The sequence below is a fragment of the Leishmania infantum genome, chromosome 36 (assembly GCF_000002875.2).
Source record: "Leishmania infantum JPCM5 genome chromosome 36".
Classification (NCBI taxonomy): Eukaryota; Euglenozoa; class Kinetoplastea; order Trypanosomatida; family Trypanosomatidae; genus Leishmania; species Leishmania infantum.
In genome coordinates, this window is record NC_009420.2 from 60001 (window position 1) to 74252 (window position 14252).

Here is a 14252-nt window from a genome sequence, read left to right on the forward strand (position 1 = left end):
AGTTCGACAAACAAAGCAATCGTGGAAAAAGTAACAGCGCGGGTGTTGAAGGGCAAGACGGGCATGGCCGCTTCGACTATCCCTCTGCCCACTCTCGTGTCGCTACAAACAAACAAAAAAAAAGGAAAAGCCTCTGAGTTGTCTCACAAAAGTGTGACTCGGCTTTGCGGCAAACGCGGGCGCATTACCAAGAGCGCCATGTCGCCATCGGTGAAGAGAACGGCGGGGTAAAAGAAGACACAGAAATGCGGATGCTGGTTAATTGTGCATACGCCGCAGCGTCGCAGAGGACGCCAAGAGGGCAAGCCGCAACACAGCTGCAATGGGCCTATTCACCATTTCTCCCCGATCTCTAGCATGCCAGGTGGTACCGCACTAATGTTTCACTCCACGCATCTGTCTGAGGCACATGGGCACCGGAGGAGGGGCGTCCGGGTGCACAAACAAACGGCAATGTGCCGCCGCAGAGGGGCGCTGAGCGCCGATGTTGCGGTTTCACTTTTCGTTTTTCTTCGACTGATCCGCAGCTGTAGTAATGCTTCGTCCAGTGCGGGGTAGCAGAGAGAGCGAATACGGCGCTGACCCCTCCGCCTTTCCTAGTACACATCAAAGATGCAAACAAGAGCAAGCGCATGCGCGCACAAAATAGTCGCGAGGAAGAGCTCGAGAGAGCGGCATCTTCGGCAACGTCACGGTAACCCTTCTTACGGCTATCTTTGACCTTTTTCCCTGTGTACTCATCCCTGCCCCCAGTCAAGTAGAAGAGACGCACACGTGTTGGATCGGTCGGCATACAAACGGGTCCGCCAGCTGGCCTGCGGAAGAAAAAAAAAGATCGAGTTGACCAGAGGCTCAACACATGGAAAGGGTGGGGAACCACCAAAAGAAAGCGACCGAGAAGAGCGGAATAGAAAGGGCCGAGCAAGAAGATCCTGCGAGCGAGAGAACAGAAGTTTTCCAGTGCACACGAGAAGACAAAGAAGCAGCCAAAGAGAAGGCCCAACAGCCGCTGCAGATTTAGCGAATGGGCGATGGGGGGACACGTATGGGGATCTTTGGCGGGGCTGCGAACTTCCCAACACCGTAGAGGCGTGGGAAGAGTGGGTGAGGGAACGACGGAGCTCCTGTGCTTTTCAGCACCATCACATACGCAATACGCAGTGGGCGAGAAGATCCTACGAAAGACAGAGACTGGAAACAGAACAAAAAGAGGCAGCACGGCGCCTCAAAGGGCGATCGATAGGAGAGAACACAGCAGTCCACGCTTGCACCGCCGCCGCCGCTGCGCAGTTACCCTCGTCGTTTGAGATTTGGATGGCACATTCATGTGCTGAGGGCAGTGTATTGCGCGGGTGCCTGTCAGACGCAGATACTTGCCTGTGGCTGGAGCGCTTGGGGTGCCTGTGCAACTCATTTCGCTCTAGTGCTGCAGCGGGAGGCACGTTGCGGACGGCGAATCGTCCTTTGGTCAGTCGAGAAGCCAAGCGGCAGCTGCGGAAGCGAAAGCAACGAAAAGCGAAGCAGAAATGTGTATGCGCGAACGTTGTTTGGATCCTCAACCGCGAGTCACATCCGTCGGCTGAAGGCGGTGCGTGCTGTGGTGCGCGCACGTCGCTGCTTCTCAAAGCCCTTGTCAACTTCCTCACATAGGCTCCTTGTTTTCGCGGGTACCGTTCGCGACAGCCGGCGCTTTTTCTTTTGATACAAAGAGAATACCAGAAAACGCAGAGGGTACGCAGAAAGAAACGTGTCAGGGAAGATATGCAGAAGAAGAGAGAACACGTCGGCAGAGACGGTTGAGGGCGGGGGTGGGGCGGGGACCAAGGCGCCGAAAAGGAGGGGGACTCGCAAAAAAGAGGGGAGGAGAAGCCGCATTGGTTTGGCCGACGCTATGCCCGCGTGTGTGGCGCACGCACGTTTCAAGATACTCACGCTTTCCTTTGAAATCTCTTTTTTGGTGTGGGGCACTTGGGGTTGTGGAAAGTTAAGTCCACGCGCTGCACTGCAACGGGGACGACAGGATGACACCGGCGGGCATGTGCGAAAGACAGGAGCCGGGGGAGTTACACAGCAGGGGCTGGGACTGCACAGAGGACACTCAAGCAAGCACCCAGAAAAAAGACGGAGCCCACTGGCCAACAGAGCAGGAAAATGCCAAAGTGAAAACAAACAGCACATGTGCCGGCGGCTTTTGTGCGAGCGCTCCGTACACCAGAGGATATTAATAGCCCCCCTCCCCTCTTCGCTACCTCTTGTGCCCCCCCCCTCTCGCCGTCCTCACAGCTCCTGTGCCCCCGACCGCTGAGCTGACCGCCGCACACACCGGCATACCGCACCTTACCAGTACAGAGTCTCCTCGAGAGCTTGCACGTGCAGGCCACTCGCACGCGCCGCGGAGCGTCTCACTCATGTATTCAAGGAAGAAGAGGCTTCACTGCCGATGGCACCTTGCGCAGCCACGAGTGCTCACCGTACTTGGCGAGGGAGCAGGCGTCGGCGCTGATAACACCACGGCAGCACGCCGCGCCGCACAGGCACTCGAACGGCTTCATCGTTCCGTCGCAAAAGGTGGCGTAGTCCATGCTCAAGTCCTCGCCGGCCGCAATATCGCGCGCCGCGATGACGTTAAGGGAGTACGGTGCGGCAAAGATGCAGTTCGGGTCGCACGAATGATTGATGGGCCGCCAACGCTGCGGGTCCTCCTCCCAGATGGCGTACACGTGGCCCTCGGAGTCCAGCGGCCACGCGTACTCGGTGAAGGTCTTCTTGAGCGGGTCATCCCAGTGCCGCTCCACGTGCGGGCGAGTCACCACCGCAAAGCTGCGGCACTCATCCTCGAACACCACGTCACCCTTGCGAAGAGCTTTGGTGGCACACAGGTGGTACCCTTTGCGGGAGTCCTCGTGCAGTTTGATTTCAAAGGTGGGAGCGGGGTGGAACTTTCGCGCCTCTGCCAGCAGCGAGGCGACCAGCTCTGCCGCCGTCGGCGCCGACGCCAGCAAGTTTGGCACGGCCTCCTGCAGCACGAGGTGAGGTAGGGCTGGATTCAGCACAAGATCTTCGAAACACCACTTGCCGGGGTTCTCTTTCAACGTGTTGAGCGTTAAAGACGCGACGCCACAGTCGTACAAGACGTAACGGCTGACCGCCGATCCAAAACGCTGCGCGGCTTCCTCCGCACGGGCAGCCCACAGCGGCGCCGTTGCGCATGACTCAACAGGAATGGCGGCCGCCGCCCCCTTCACGGAGCCGCCAGCAACGAGCACGCGCACCGCGCGCTCCTTTGACTCGTTTACCTCCCACGCGACGATCTTTCCATGCTCGTGAAGGGCGCGTATCAGGGTGGCCTCCACGGCATCCTGAACCGTGCAGCAGTCGCGGTAGAGTCCAAGCAGCCCGCATGTATTGCGGATTTGTACCGGGGCTTTCAGCCTGTGCGCGGCGCGCCTCGCCGCCTCCACAGAATCGACAAGTGCAAACGGCGGCAGCGGCACATCTGCGTAGAAGAGCATCATGAGAAGCACGTCGAACGGATGGTTGAGCGTCGCAGCACGGCATCCCGTGTAGGACAGCGACGCGTGGTGAAAGAAGAGAGTGGCGAGTGCGGGCGTGACGCCACCGTTGGCGCCGCCCGACCCGTCAGTGCAGAGGTTGACCACGACTTCGTATACAGACGGACTCGCAGCGTGGATGTGCTGCACAACGCACTGCAGCTGAGCAGCATCCTTCGCAGGGAAGAAATCACACGACTTGGGGCACGCTCGCTGAAATGCATCCAACTGCTCAGGCGTGGTGGCGGCATCATGCACGACGGCAACGCGCTGGCTGATGGGCATGGTCTGCGACCGATGTACCTCGGACCTACTGTGACGTCGTAGTGGCGCGTGGGGCTGCTTCGTCGGCAAGTCTATGCTATAAACGATAGAAGAAAAAGAGAGATCACAGAAAACAAAAAAGGGCACACGACTGCCTGGTGCTTGCACCTGATATCGTCTCCGCCAGAGCACGTCTGCGTGTTTCTGTATCGGTTCCTTTGGCCGATATGCACGCCACGGACAGTCACCGAAAGGAGGTGCGGAATGTGGTGCCGGGCTGGGACGTGCAAGATGATGAAGGATAGAACGCAAACCGTAACAAAAGAAGGTGCTCGCTAGGAAAGACGAGAGGCGAGTTTCCCGGATGTATGGGGCGGCTCTACGGAATCTATCTGTGTGTGTATGTGTGTGTTTTGGGGAGAGGGAGGGGAGCAAGGCCACTCCTTCAATCTGAAACGGTCGACTCTACCCCCGCGCGGTGGTTCGTTTTCTTCTCAATTACGGAATTGTGTGTGTGTGTGTGTGTGTGTGTGATGAATGAGGCCTTTCTCCGTGACGATGTGCTGACGCCAGGCGAGGAGGGGAGACCGGAGGAGGTGGTGGGGGCAGGGGCCGAGGGCAAGAAAACAAACAAAGCGGAGTCAGCGTGCGCGCCGCCGACTCTCGAGGCAGAGAGGATAGCGAGAACGCGGCACAAGAGGAGGAGCGGAAAAACGGTGGCGTGTCCACAACAATCACAAAAACCGTTGCAGCATGTGCGCTGGTCAATGCGGGTGTGGGGCGCAAGCGTGTGTCAGTGAGAACACCAAGAGAAGGCAGAAAAAACCTTGAAGGAAATTTGTCTCGGCTGCGGTGCCGATGAAGAGGGGCGAAAGTGGAGGGGCGACAGCTGCGCAGGTAGGAGATGCACAAGATAGCTGATTGACCAGGGAGAGCAATCGGTGGCAAGCAGCAAGAAGGAAAGGGTGAAGGAAAAGCACAAAGAGGGCGTCCTCTGAAAAGGTGCAACACCGGTACGTCGGCAAGCACGCCGCTGCCTAAGTCACCGCAATCCGCCACCCTTCTATCCGTCAAAGGACGGCACGGAGAGCGCGCTGCACCACGCTTTCTGGCGTGCCTCGTCAAGAAAGCCCGTCGCCTCGCCGTTTGCTTAAAGACTGGAAGATGGCCAGAAGAACGGAAACGGCACCCTCGTGTTGCGCAGACGAGCCTTAAGCACAAGCCCTTCGGCTGCTGTGTGCTCGAGATGACCTAGGCATCTTTCGCTCAAGTTCTGCTTTGTGTGGGTGGGCGGGTTTGTCCTTTTCTACGTGTGTGCTCGGGTTGGAAAAACGGCGAGAGCAGGTTTTCCAAGACAACAGCGAAGCGCAAAGCATACACACCTCGTGCCACTGACGGGCGTGGCGGCGGTCAAGCACAAGAAAGCACGCGCACACGCACATACGTCAGGCCATACTCTCTTTCCATCGATCCTCGTGTTTCCTTGTGCGTTCTAGTGTCGCCCACTACGCTGTGCAGTGACGCTATTGGCAAGGACGCGAAACAACGTCCGCCCGGGTAGTCGTTCGCGGAGCTCGGGAGTGCGCAAGGGGCCTAGAAGAGCGAATGGTATAGAAACGCCACGAGATACATGGCGAACATCACAGCCACCACCACAAACACGTAGAAGAGACGGCCCAGCTTGAACAGGTAAAGGGCGTAGAGGTGCTCGAGATAGTGGAAGATCACCTTACCGGTCAGCTTCGATTCACCATAGGTGCGAGTCGCGAAATTGAAGCCAACCTCCTCGAAGCACTGCACGCGGCACTTGACGAACAGCTCCAGCGCAATCTTGTACCCGATCGAGTTCACCTCGCCGGCGTGCCGCTTGAACACACCATCGCGAATCCCGAAGAAGCCCGACATGGGATCAGAAAGGGTGGTGAGAGGCCGGGCCAGCAGCCGCGCCCCCCAAGAAATGAGGCGGCGGTGCGCCGGCCAGTTCTTGTCGATCTCGATTCCGGCGCCGTAGCGCGTGCCGCAGACGAACTCGACCCCATCGCGGCAGAGGGCTTTGAACAGCGCTGGCACGCACTCGGGCGGGTGCTGTAGGTCGGCATCCATCACAAGCTTGTAGGCGCCACTGGTGTGGCGCAGACCGTGAATGACGGCGCTGCTCAGGCCACGCTCCGTCGTACGAACATCCATGTGCACGTTGAAGCCCTCTTCATGAAGCCTCTCAACAACCTCCTTCGACCCATCACGCGAGTTATCGTCCACGATGAGCATCTCGACATTCTGCGTGGGGAGGCCCTGTTCCGTCACGGCAGCGAAAACGCGGCGTATCAGCGGCTCCAAGTTCCCGCATTCCTTGTATGCGGGAACGATAATGGAATACTGCATGTTTCCAAGCTACAAGAAAAAGCGGTAGCGGGCGTACTACTCACAAAAACTAGATCAGCGCACCGACGCGCCAGCGGTTGGCGTGCGCACAGCTGCAGGGGCGGGTGTGCTGTCGGTGAAGTGTGAAACAGGTATCAGCTGCACCGCAGGAGTAGATACAAAAACACAAACAACTTGAGGAGGAGGTTCAGAAGCTCTCAGAAGTGCATGAACATCTGCGTGGGGGCGATTCCGTCGGACAGGGACAACGTGCACGGCACTTCTATATGCAGTGTGTTCGCTCTCTGCCATACAGCACGAGCTCAGCTTCACTCCACAGCGGCCCTGTCACACGCCCCATCGCCTGGTGTGAAGCAGCGCTGGAAACGCGCGTTGCAGCAACGCAACGACTCGGTCACCAGTGCACGGGCCCGGCCCACATACTCTACCCATCACGGCCGCCTCGCAGGCCGGCTCACAGCCGCTCCTCCAATCACGCCGGCCGCCACCTCTGGTACATTCCCCCTCCCCCTCCTCGTCGGGTGACACTCACGCTCCCCACCACCAGTAGGCAGTGTGCAGACGGCGGGGGGGGGGGGGGGTGAGAGACGCGTCCGAGCCACGCCGGCACTCCGCCGAATCATGTGGGTGGTACAAGCGTGTTCGCTGCCGCAGGTCTCTCCAGCGCGGCACCATCCAGGACTCGGCCACAAGCATCCCTAGCGACGCATTGCTCTGGCCGCCCCACGTCGCAGATACTTGACCCTGTCACTACCAGAGGTGGTTCGGCATATGGAGGGGATAGGCACTGCTGTGGCCTTACCACCGATTCGGTACTGGATCCTGAAATGTCACGCACTGACATGGGCCCGCCGTCATCAGGCAATGCACACATCATACGAAAGAAAAACACAACCGAGTCGATAGCGACGGTGGCATGCACTCACCTGCTTGAGGAGGTCCGTCCGCACAACCGGGGAGACCGGCGCGGGCGGTCGCACTAACCTTGCCCCAGCTACACAAGTGCCGGCATAGTCGCTTACAGAAGCTTGACAGCTCCACTCGCTCGCACGACTACGTGGTCACGCCGGATGAGCTCCCCGTATCGCGGCACGCGCATCTCCGGGGAGATCTTCGTGGAGCACACTTTCTACCTGGTGAACTTCCATTTCGTCTGTTTTCTAATTTTTCTCACATCTCTCTTGCTTCGTTGGAGAGAGAGAGACCTGTGGCGTGTCGCTGCCGCCATAGCTTGCCTATGACCATCCGCGCTGAATGGCACACGCACGGAGCACGCCAACTGCCACGCCGCGCAGTTGGCGCTCAACGAGTAATGCGCCATCAAGAGGGGGACGGAAGGGCGAGAGGAATAACAGAGATGGAAACGCTACACGACAAAAAAGAACGAGAAAAGAGGTGCAAGAGCGAAGTCGCACCGCCGGAGATAGTCTACTGTATTTTCAGCAGCTCAATCTCGAACAGCAGTGCGGCGTTTGACGGGATGTTCCAGGCAGGAAAGCCGCGATCACCGTAGGCGTAGTCAGCCGTCATGAGCAACTCTGCCGTCTCCCCGAGCTGCATCTGCATCATGCCCTCATCCCAGCCGCGAATCACCTGGCCGACGCCCACGTTGAAGGAGAACGGGTTGTTGTCATCGCGGGTGGACCAGAACTTCTTCTTCCCATCCGCTAAGTACCCGGTGCAGTGCACGGTGATTGTCTGCCCGGCCTTTGGGGTGGCGCCACTGCCCGCCTTCATGACCGTACGAATGACGCCCATTCACACGAGGGTGCGCTTGCGGAAGTAATTGGAAGCCTAGAGAGAGGAGCGGTTGAAGCGGAGCGAACAAAAAAAAAACGCGGCAACGGCAGCGGTACGCGCAAAGGGAACCTTGGCGGCCACGCAGCGAGAGCGAGCGAGAAGGAGAGCGGCAGGCACGCAGAGAAGTAACAACATAGAGAAAGGGGGCGGGAGTAGCTTGCGGGAAGGCCGTGCAAGTGCGAGCTCGTGCACCCTTCGTTTCGGTGCACACTGGAACCCGATGGAGGATCGGCCACGACACCGCGGGAAAGCGCACAAGGGATGCGATAGTGTCATTGGAAGTGCCCCTCAGCCATTCAAGGTGACTGAGGGGAGAGGTGATTCAACGTGGTCGGCTCAGCACCACCACCACCACCACCCCTGTGGTGCGGCGTTCTTTTTTGTTTTGCCACACACGGATGCACATGCCAGGGGAGAGAAAAGGGGACCAGATTCGCCTGCGTGCCCTCGCTCCCTTGAAAAGAGCGGATGCGCCTCAAAAGAGAAGCGGGCGCATGCGTGCCGCACAAAGGTGCAGTATGTGGGTATGGGCCGGCGCACCGAGGGCAAGAGAGTTCGGAAGAGTGCCTGGGGTGAGAGGGGAGATGACGACGAGCGGCGTTTGCAGCGTCAGGAGTGCAGTTCCCTTTTTTCCCATAGTTGTGTGCTTTTTCGGTTGAAGAAGCAAAGCCGATGTATACAATAGCCATCGCCGGTCATTCGTCACCAACAACAACGCCGCAACCTCAGAGAGAGAGCATATGTTCACATGAGAGAGAGAGGCGGCGGGAGCGCGGCATCGCGTCAGCTGGCAGGAGGGACCACAGCGAAAAACAGTAATACAAAAAGAGAAAGAAGAAATGTCCCTTTTTCGGTTCCTTGCGCTCACACGCGCACAGCCGCCACGCACAGAGGTGCACAGGCGGCAAGGTGGCGCGGGCCGTCAGCGGAACTGCTCTCGCACACGCCCCTTGAGGGAGTCGTTCTCCTGCTCGAGCTTTTTGTTGCGCACCATCAGCTTTTCCGCGCGCGTCTCCTCCAGTAGCAGCTGCTTGCGCATCTCCTCGCGTCGCTGCGCCAGTGCATTCACACTGTTCCGCGACTCCTCCTGCACCACCCTCAGTTTCTGTTTCACCTCAGCCACCTCGCGCTTGAGCTCCTCGCACTGGGCGCGAGACTTCTCCAAACGCTGCTCCAGCTGGCGACGATCTGCCTCGAGTGACTGACACTTGTCTGCGAGGGTGTGGCGGTTGCCTGAGGCTGCTCCGCCGCTCTGAATGGCGGCAATCAGTAATACCGCGTCGCTGTAAGAGCAGGCGAACTGTGGTGACAGGTGCGGAACAAGCGAGTGAAGCTCGTAAAAGGCCGCCTCGTCGCGCTCCTCCCAGACATGCGAGGCCGCCTTCCTTGGCTCCGGCGGCGAGACCGGCCGCGAGGAAGAGCAGCGGCGTGCAGCTCTCTGACGAACCGCGGCGGTCTCGGCCCGCGAGGCGCGATACTCTGCCTCCAGCTGCTGTAATCGCTGTGCCTGAGCGCCCGACGTCTTCAGCGGTATGAGGGTGTTTGACCTGATAGTCGGCACCTCTGGAAGGTTATCGTCATCGCTGTCGAAGAGCATTCGTATAACTAAAGCGCAGACTGTTCTCGAATCCACATTTTATAAGTCGGTCGAGGCGCTCGAGGCACACGTTTCGATTCGCTATCAATGCGAAAAATGCCGAGCGTGGTTGTATGTAGTGGACTCAAGCGGCACTTCTCTCAGCAGCAAGTAGCTTACACCCTCGGGCACACCAGCTGCAGACACAAGCACACGCACGCACGCACGGCTTTTTCTTCTTCCTCTTGGGCATGCCGTGTTGGGAGAGAGGAGTCGCGGGTGGGGGAGTACGGGAAGGACACGGTAAAAGTGAGTAGTGAGATGTTGAGCAGCAGATGCCAGCCATCCCTGCTGCTGGCTCCTACCGTGGAACGTTGGAGGAGTTCATGAGGCGTGAAAGGGGTACACAGCACCGCTTTGGCATCAACGCCGCACCACAGAGTTTGTACGGACAAGGAAAGGTACGATCCGCCCCGTCTACGCACGGTCGTGTCTCACTCGATCTGTCGCCCTTTTCGTCATGCTCCGAGTCGATAGAGGCGCTACGCCGATGCACCGTCGAGGAAGATGCCACGCACACATACACACAAGCCTGCAAAGAAGCTTCTCCCCCTCTCCTGTGGGATGCCTTTAGGGAGCGTGTATGTGTGTAGGGGATGTGCGGCAGCGCTATCATGTTGATTCGTTAGCCACTTCCTTTCACTGAAGCGATGGGAATAGTTAGAAGCTTTTAGGGACACACATGCACACACGCGGGGTCACAACAAAAAGGCAAACAGAAAGCAGAGAAGAGACGAGCGCGCACGCATACGCAGGCGCACGAGTGAAAAAGAAAAAGCGAGAGCGAGACACGCGTGCGTGTGCACATCTCTTCTTGAACATCAAGAAATGGCCTTGTCCACTCACCGCGACGCTCCCGTCTCTCGCATGCGCTCTCCCTCTCTTTTCGTCTTCCTGACGAGTTGCAGCGGCAGTTTTGCATTCACGGCACAGCCACTCCCCAACTTTACTTAAAATTCAAAGAGAAAGAACCTCACACCCACCCAAAAATACACGCACACAGACACCACACACACACACGCACGCACACGCGCTTGGGTAGTTAGCGCCTCACTCGGCCGGGCGCATACACGGCGACACACGGAAGATCACGAAAACCAAAAAAAAAGAAATACAGAGACGTGCATGTGAAACTCGGACAGGCGCACGGGCAACGCACTCCCTCGGCGGTGCTATCGCAGACATCAGCGTCGTAGGGGGGCACTCTCAGGCATTCCTCTACGCAAGCGACCGCCCTTCACAGCCGCCGACCTTGCAGCGTCCAGTGTCGCCGCGCTCAGTTGTCGTTACGGTTGAAGAGGTTGCTTGTCATAGGCTGCGCAGCCATCTTCTGACGCGGGTAGCGGTTCGCGTTGTTGTTGTTCCTGTTCGCGCTGCCGGCGTTATTGCCGACGCCGCCGTGCAGCTGCTGCTGATTGGGGCGACGCTTCTGGTCGCGCTGATCCCTGCGCTTGTTGCCGCCTTCATCGCGGTTGCGGGTCTGGTTGAACTTGCGCTTCGCCATTTCGATGTCGCGCTGCGTGTTCTTGATCTTGTTCAGCAGCTTCTGCTCTATGCCGCCAAACGTCATACTGGGCACCACCTCGACGTTGTCATCCTGCACAATGCAGTCGAACTCGGAGCTAGACGTGAAGACGCCCTGCAGCAGGTCCGCCGTCACGCCGTCGTGAACCAGCTGGCGAGAGCGCATCTTGAGTGCGAACAGCGGCGCATAGCCATCGTCGACCTCCAGCAGCGTCTCGAGAAGGTTCATCTTGGTGTTCTGGTACACCTTGAAGTACCCGCGAAGCTTGATGATGTCCTGCTGCTGCTGCACCGCGCGACGGAACATGCGCGCCTGCAGCTCGCGACCCTCCGACCCCTTCACCGGCGACCCATCCGACGGCGGCACAGTGAGAAATTTGGGGCTACAGCGGTCAAACACGTCACGGAAGCGCTCCTCGTCACCGGTGCGCAGGCTTTCGCGGTCGTCCTCGAAGGCGGCCACCTTGCGGCTGTCGAGGTATGAGGTGAGGTTGTTGATCGGCATGCCACCCAGCACACGAGCGCAGACGTACATGTATGCCGCATCCTGCTGCACGCGCTCGGAGAAGCGACGGCCGTTAAGCTTCACCGTGACGCAGCGGCGGAAGGCGTTGCTGGCGTCCTCGAAGCGGTGGATCATCAGATAGCTGAAGCCGATGTGGTAGAACACGGAGACCGCGCACGGCGACACCCGCGTCAGCACGGCACGGCCCTTGTTGTACACGTCGAGGGGCTCCAAGTCCGTGAGGGCGGAGTAGTAGTCGCCGAGGAGCACGTTCAGCTTCGACTTGGTCACAATTGCGTAGAAGCCGCTAAGCGCACCTGTGTTCGGGCCGCGGTGAATGTCGTCCAGAAAGTCCGGCTCCTTCACCAGCTCGAGCAGGCGTGAGTTGTCGACGACCTCGTTGAGAAGACGCGACACCTCCGGCACAGCCCAGATGCCCTCCGTGGCAAAGACCTTCTGATACACCACCGTCATCTGATAGAGAAACTCATCAAAGATGTCCCACAGCATCCAGTTCGGCAGCTCGTAGCTCTTCAGCATCGGGAGGAGCTCACTGTACGTCTTCCACGCCCCCTCCGCGTCGGGAGCCCTCACGGAGCGGTTGTCCATGAACAGGTGCTTGTAGAAGAGGAAACTGTAGACCAGCTCCGCCATGCGGTTGCCACGAAAGCACGACGACACCTGCTCAAGGCGGAGCGCCGGCCAGGAGCGAAACTGACCGTGGCCGGCCATGTAATAATTCTTGGTAAGCGCATCAAACTGCGACTCGTAGAGGTCGTGCATCGCCGCCGCGTCGCGGCGCTCCACCGCGCGGTTCAGTCCACGAAAGAACTGGTACACATCGCGAGGAATATCGGTCTCAATATCGGGGTTGGTCGCCATTTCTGCAAAAACTTGTGTGAGTTTCCTCTGTATTGTTGTTTGGGGGAGCTCAGCGGGCGGCTGAGCGACGATTCGGAAGTGAACAGGAAAATGAAGATGGCACAATCAGGCACAACCACCAAGAGCAGATGCACACACAGACACACCTGGTAGACGGGGAAAGAGGGAGTGTAAGGTGGGTAGGAGGGGATCACTGCGCGGCCGTGTTTTTGTGGTGGAAGGAGGTGGGGGCATCGGTTGTGTTGGTAGAGACCCATCGGTGCGCGGCAGCAGCAGCAGCAGAGAAAAAGAAGAAAAGAAGGGATGGAGGCAGGCAGAGAATGGAAGTGAGTGCGGTGGAGGGTAGTCGTAGTGCCAACGGAGCAATGCTGATGGTGAGGGCAAGAAGCACGTGCACTGCCCCGTGGATCGCTCGAGTATCGGTGTGGGGTACACTAGCGATGGCAATACACTGAGGGCCCCCTGCCCATGCCATCGCAGAATGTGCTTGAATGTGACGCGCACCTCCACGAGGAAGGAGACGACTTTCTCTCTACGGTGCCGCCTGCTCTCGACTTTCACCGTTGCGCGCAACAAATCGTAACCATAAGAACAAAGCGGGGTGAAGGGTTTCCATGGCGGGGTGCTGCACTGGTGTTTTGTGCTAAGGTGCCGCTGATGTGCCGTTGTTCGTGTACCACTGGCACCTCGCAATCAATCGCGGCAAAAGCGAGGGGCGCTGAGACAGTGTGCAGGCAGGCATATATGACGGCCGACAAGCACGCCCACGCACGCCGATGCACGCGTGTGTGCACGGATAAGACGAGAGAGGGGCACACAGCGGATAAGGAACAAAAAAAAAAAAGAAAGGTGCTGCAAAGAGAAGAGCCTGCATCCCATTTCGATGCCGAGAATGAGAAGACTCCTTCTACGACTTGCAGGTCATCCTGCTGCACTTCACCACTGCGCTGCTGTTTCTGTTTTCGTTTTGCCTCGCTCCCTCAGCTGCCGCACATCCCGCGACCGCCCCCCCTCGAGGCAAAGAGCACCAATATCGTCGCACGTGAAAAGAAAGAACCAGCACACGGCTAAGCAGGGAAAGGGCATGCAGACACACGCGCGGGCGCATGCGCCCATTCTCCATGTCTGCAGGCAGGGTGTATGTGGTTGTCTTCCAGTAACTATAAAAGACAGACGGCGAGGCGGGCGCACAAGGAAAAAGGGCCGTAAAAGGCGCGTCGCAGTCCTCCACCCTGCCTCGCGCAGCTTTGCGCACCGTCGCCCTCCATCAGGTCCTCTGTCCGCACACACGCACACACCGCTTTTGGGCATATCCTCGCATGCCCGCACGCAGCACGGACACACAGGCATTATGACCACGGATGCGTGCAATAGGCGGTGACGGGGATGAAGAAGGCTTCGCGCATGTGTGCATGCGTGCGTGAGTGCGCGGACCGTAGTCAGGCAAATCTTCAAAGGGACGCGGGGCAGTTGAGAAGAGGAAGTGAGATCCGGAGGAGGAGGGGCGAGGAGAGGAGGGCGAAGACGTTCACAAACGGAGGACAAAAAAAAACACGAAAGCCCAAACAGAAGACGAAGAAGTGTGCGCGGTACGAAATCGTTTTAGAAGGAAAGTGAAACGGGAAAGGGGGCAGGCAGAAGGAAAGACCCGAAAGCCCAGAAAGTAAAAATAGACGAAAAGGTCGAGGCGGTCTGCTGAACATGGAGT

The 14252-nt window shown here is 58.4% G+C and overlaps 5 protein-coding genes across 5 annotated transcripts; all 5 read right to left on the minus strand.

Annotated features, from left to right (window-relative positions):
- Positions 1-2414: 2414 nt before the first annotated feature.
- Positions 2415-3836, minus strand: LINJ_36_0230 (putative SET domain protein; the record flags this gene model as incomplete). Its single annotated transcript, XM_001469548.1, has 1 exon — positions 2415-3836. The coding sequence occupies one exon, from the start codon at positions 3834-3836 to the stop codon at positions 2415-2417; it is 1422 nt and encodes a 473-aa protein (XP_001469585.1).
- Positions 3837-5408: 1572 nt separating this feature from the next.
- DPMS (dolicholphosphate-mannose synthase) lies at positions 5409-6197 on the minus strand (the record flags this gene model as incomplete). The annotated part of the gene is made up of 1 exon (XM_001469547.1): positions 5409-6197. The coding sequence occupies one exon, from the start codon at positions 6195-6197 to the stop codon at positions 5409-5411; it is 789 nt and encodes a 262-aa protein (XP_001469584.1).
- A 1428-nt stretch (positions 6198-7625) lies between these two features.
- Positions 7626-7955, minus strand: LINJ_36_0250 (putative peptidyl-prolyl cis-trans isomerase; the record flags this gene model as incomplete). Its single annotated transcript, XM_001469546.1, has 1 exon — positions 7626-7955. The coding sequence occupies one exon, from the start codon at positions 7953-7955 to the stop codon at positions 7626-7628; it is 330 nt and encodes a 109-aa protein (XP_001469583.1).
- Positions 7956-8919: 964 nt separating this feature from the next.
- Positions 8920-9594, minus strand: LINJ_36_0260 (conserved hypothetical protein; the record flags this gene model as incomplete). The annotated part of the gene is made up of 1 exon (XM_001469545.1): positions 8920-9594. One exon carries the CDS (start codon positions 9592-9594, stop codon positions 8920-8922), a length of 675 nt encoding a protein of 224 aa, XP_001469582.1.
- A 1315-nt stretch (positions 9595-10909) lies between these two features.
- Positions 10910-12544, minus strand: LINJ_36_0270 (EIF3-interacting protein-like protein; the record flags this gene model as incomplete). Its single annotated transcript, XM_001469544.1, has 1 exon — positions 10910-12544. One exon carries the CDS (start codon positions 12542-12544, stop codon positions 10910-10912), a length of 1635 nt encoding a protein of 544 aa, XP_001469581.1.
- Positions 12545-14252: the final 1708 nt, after the last annotated feature.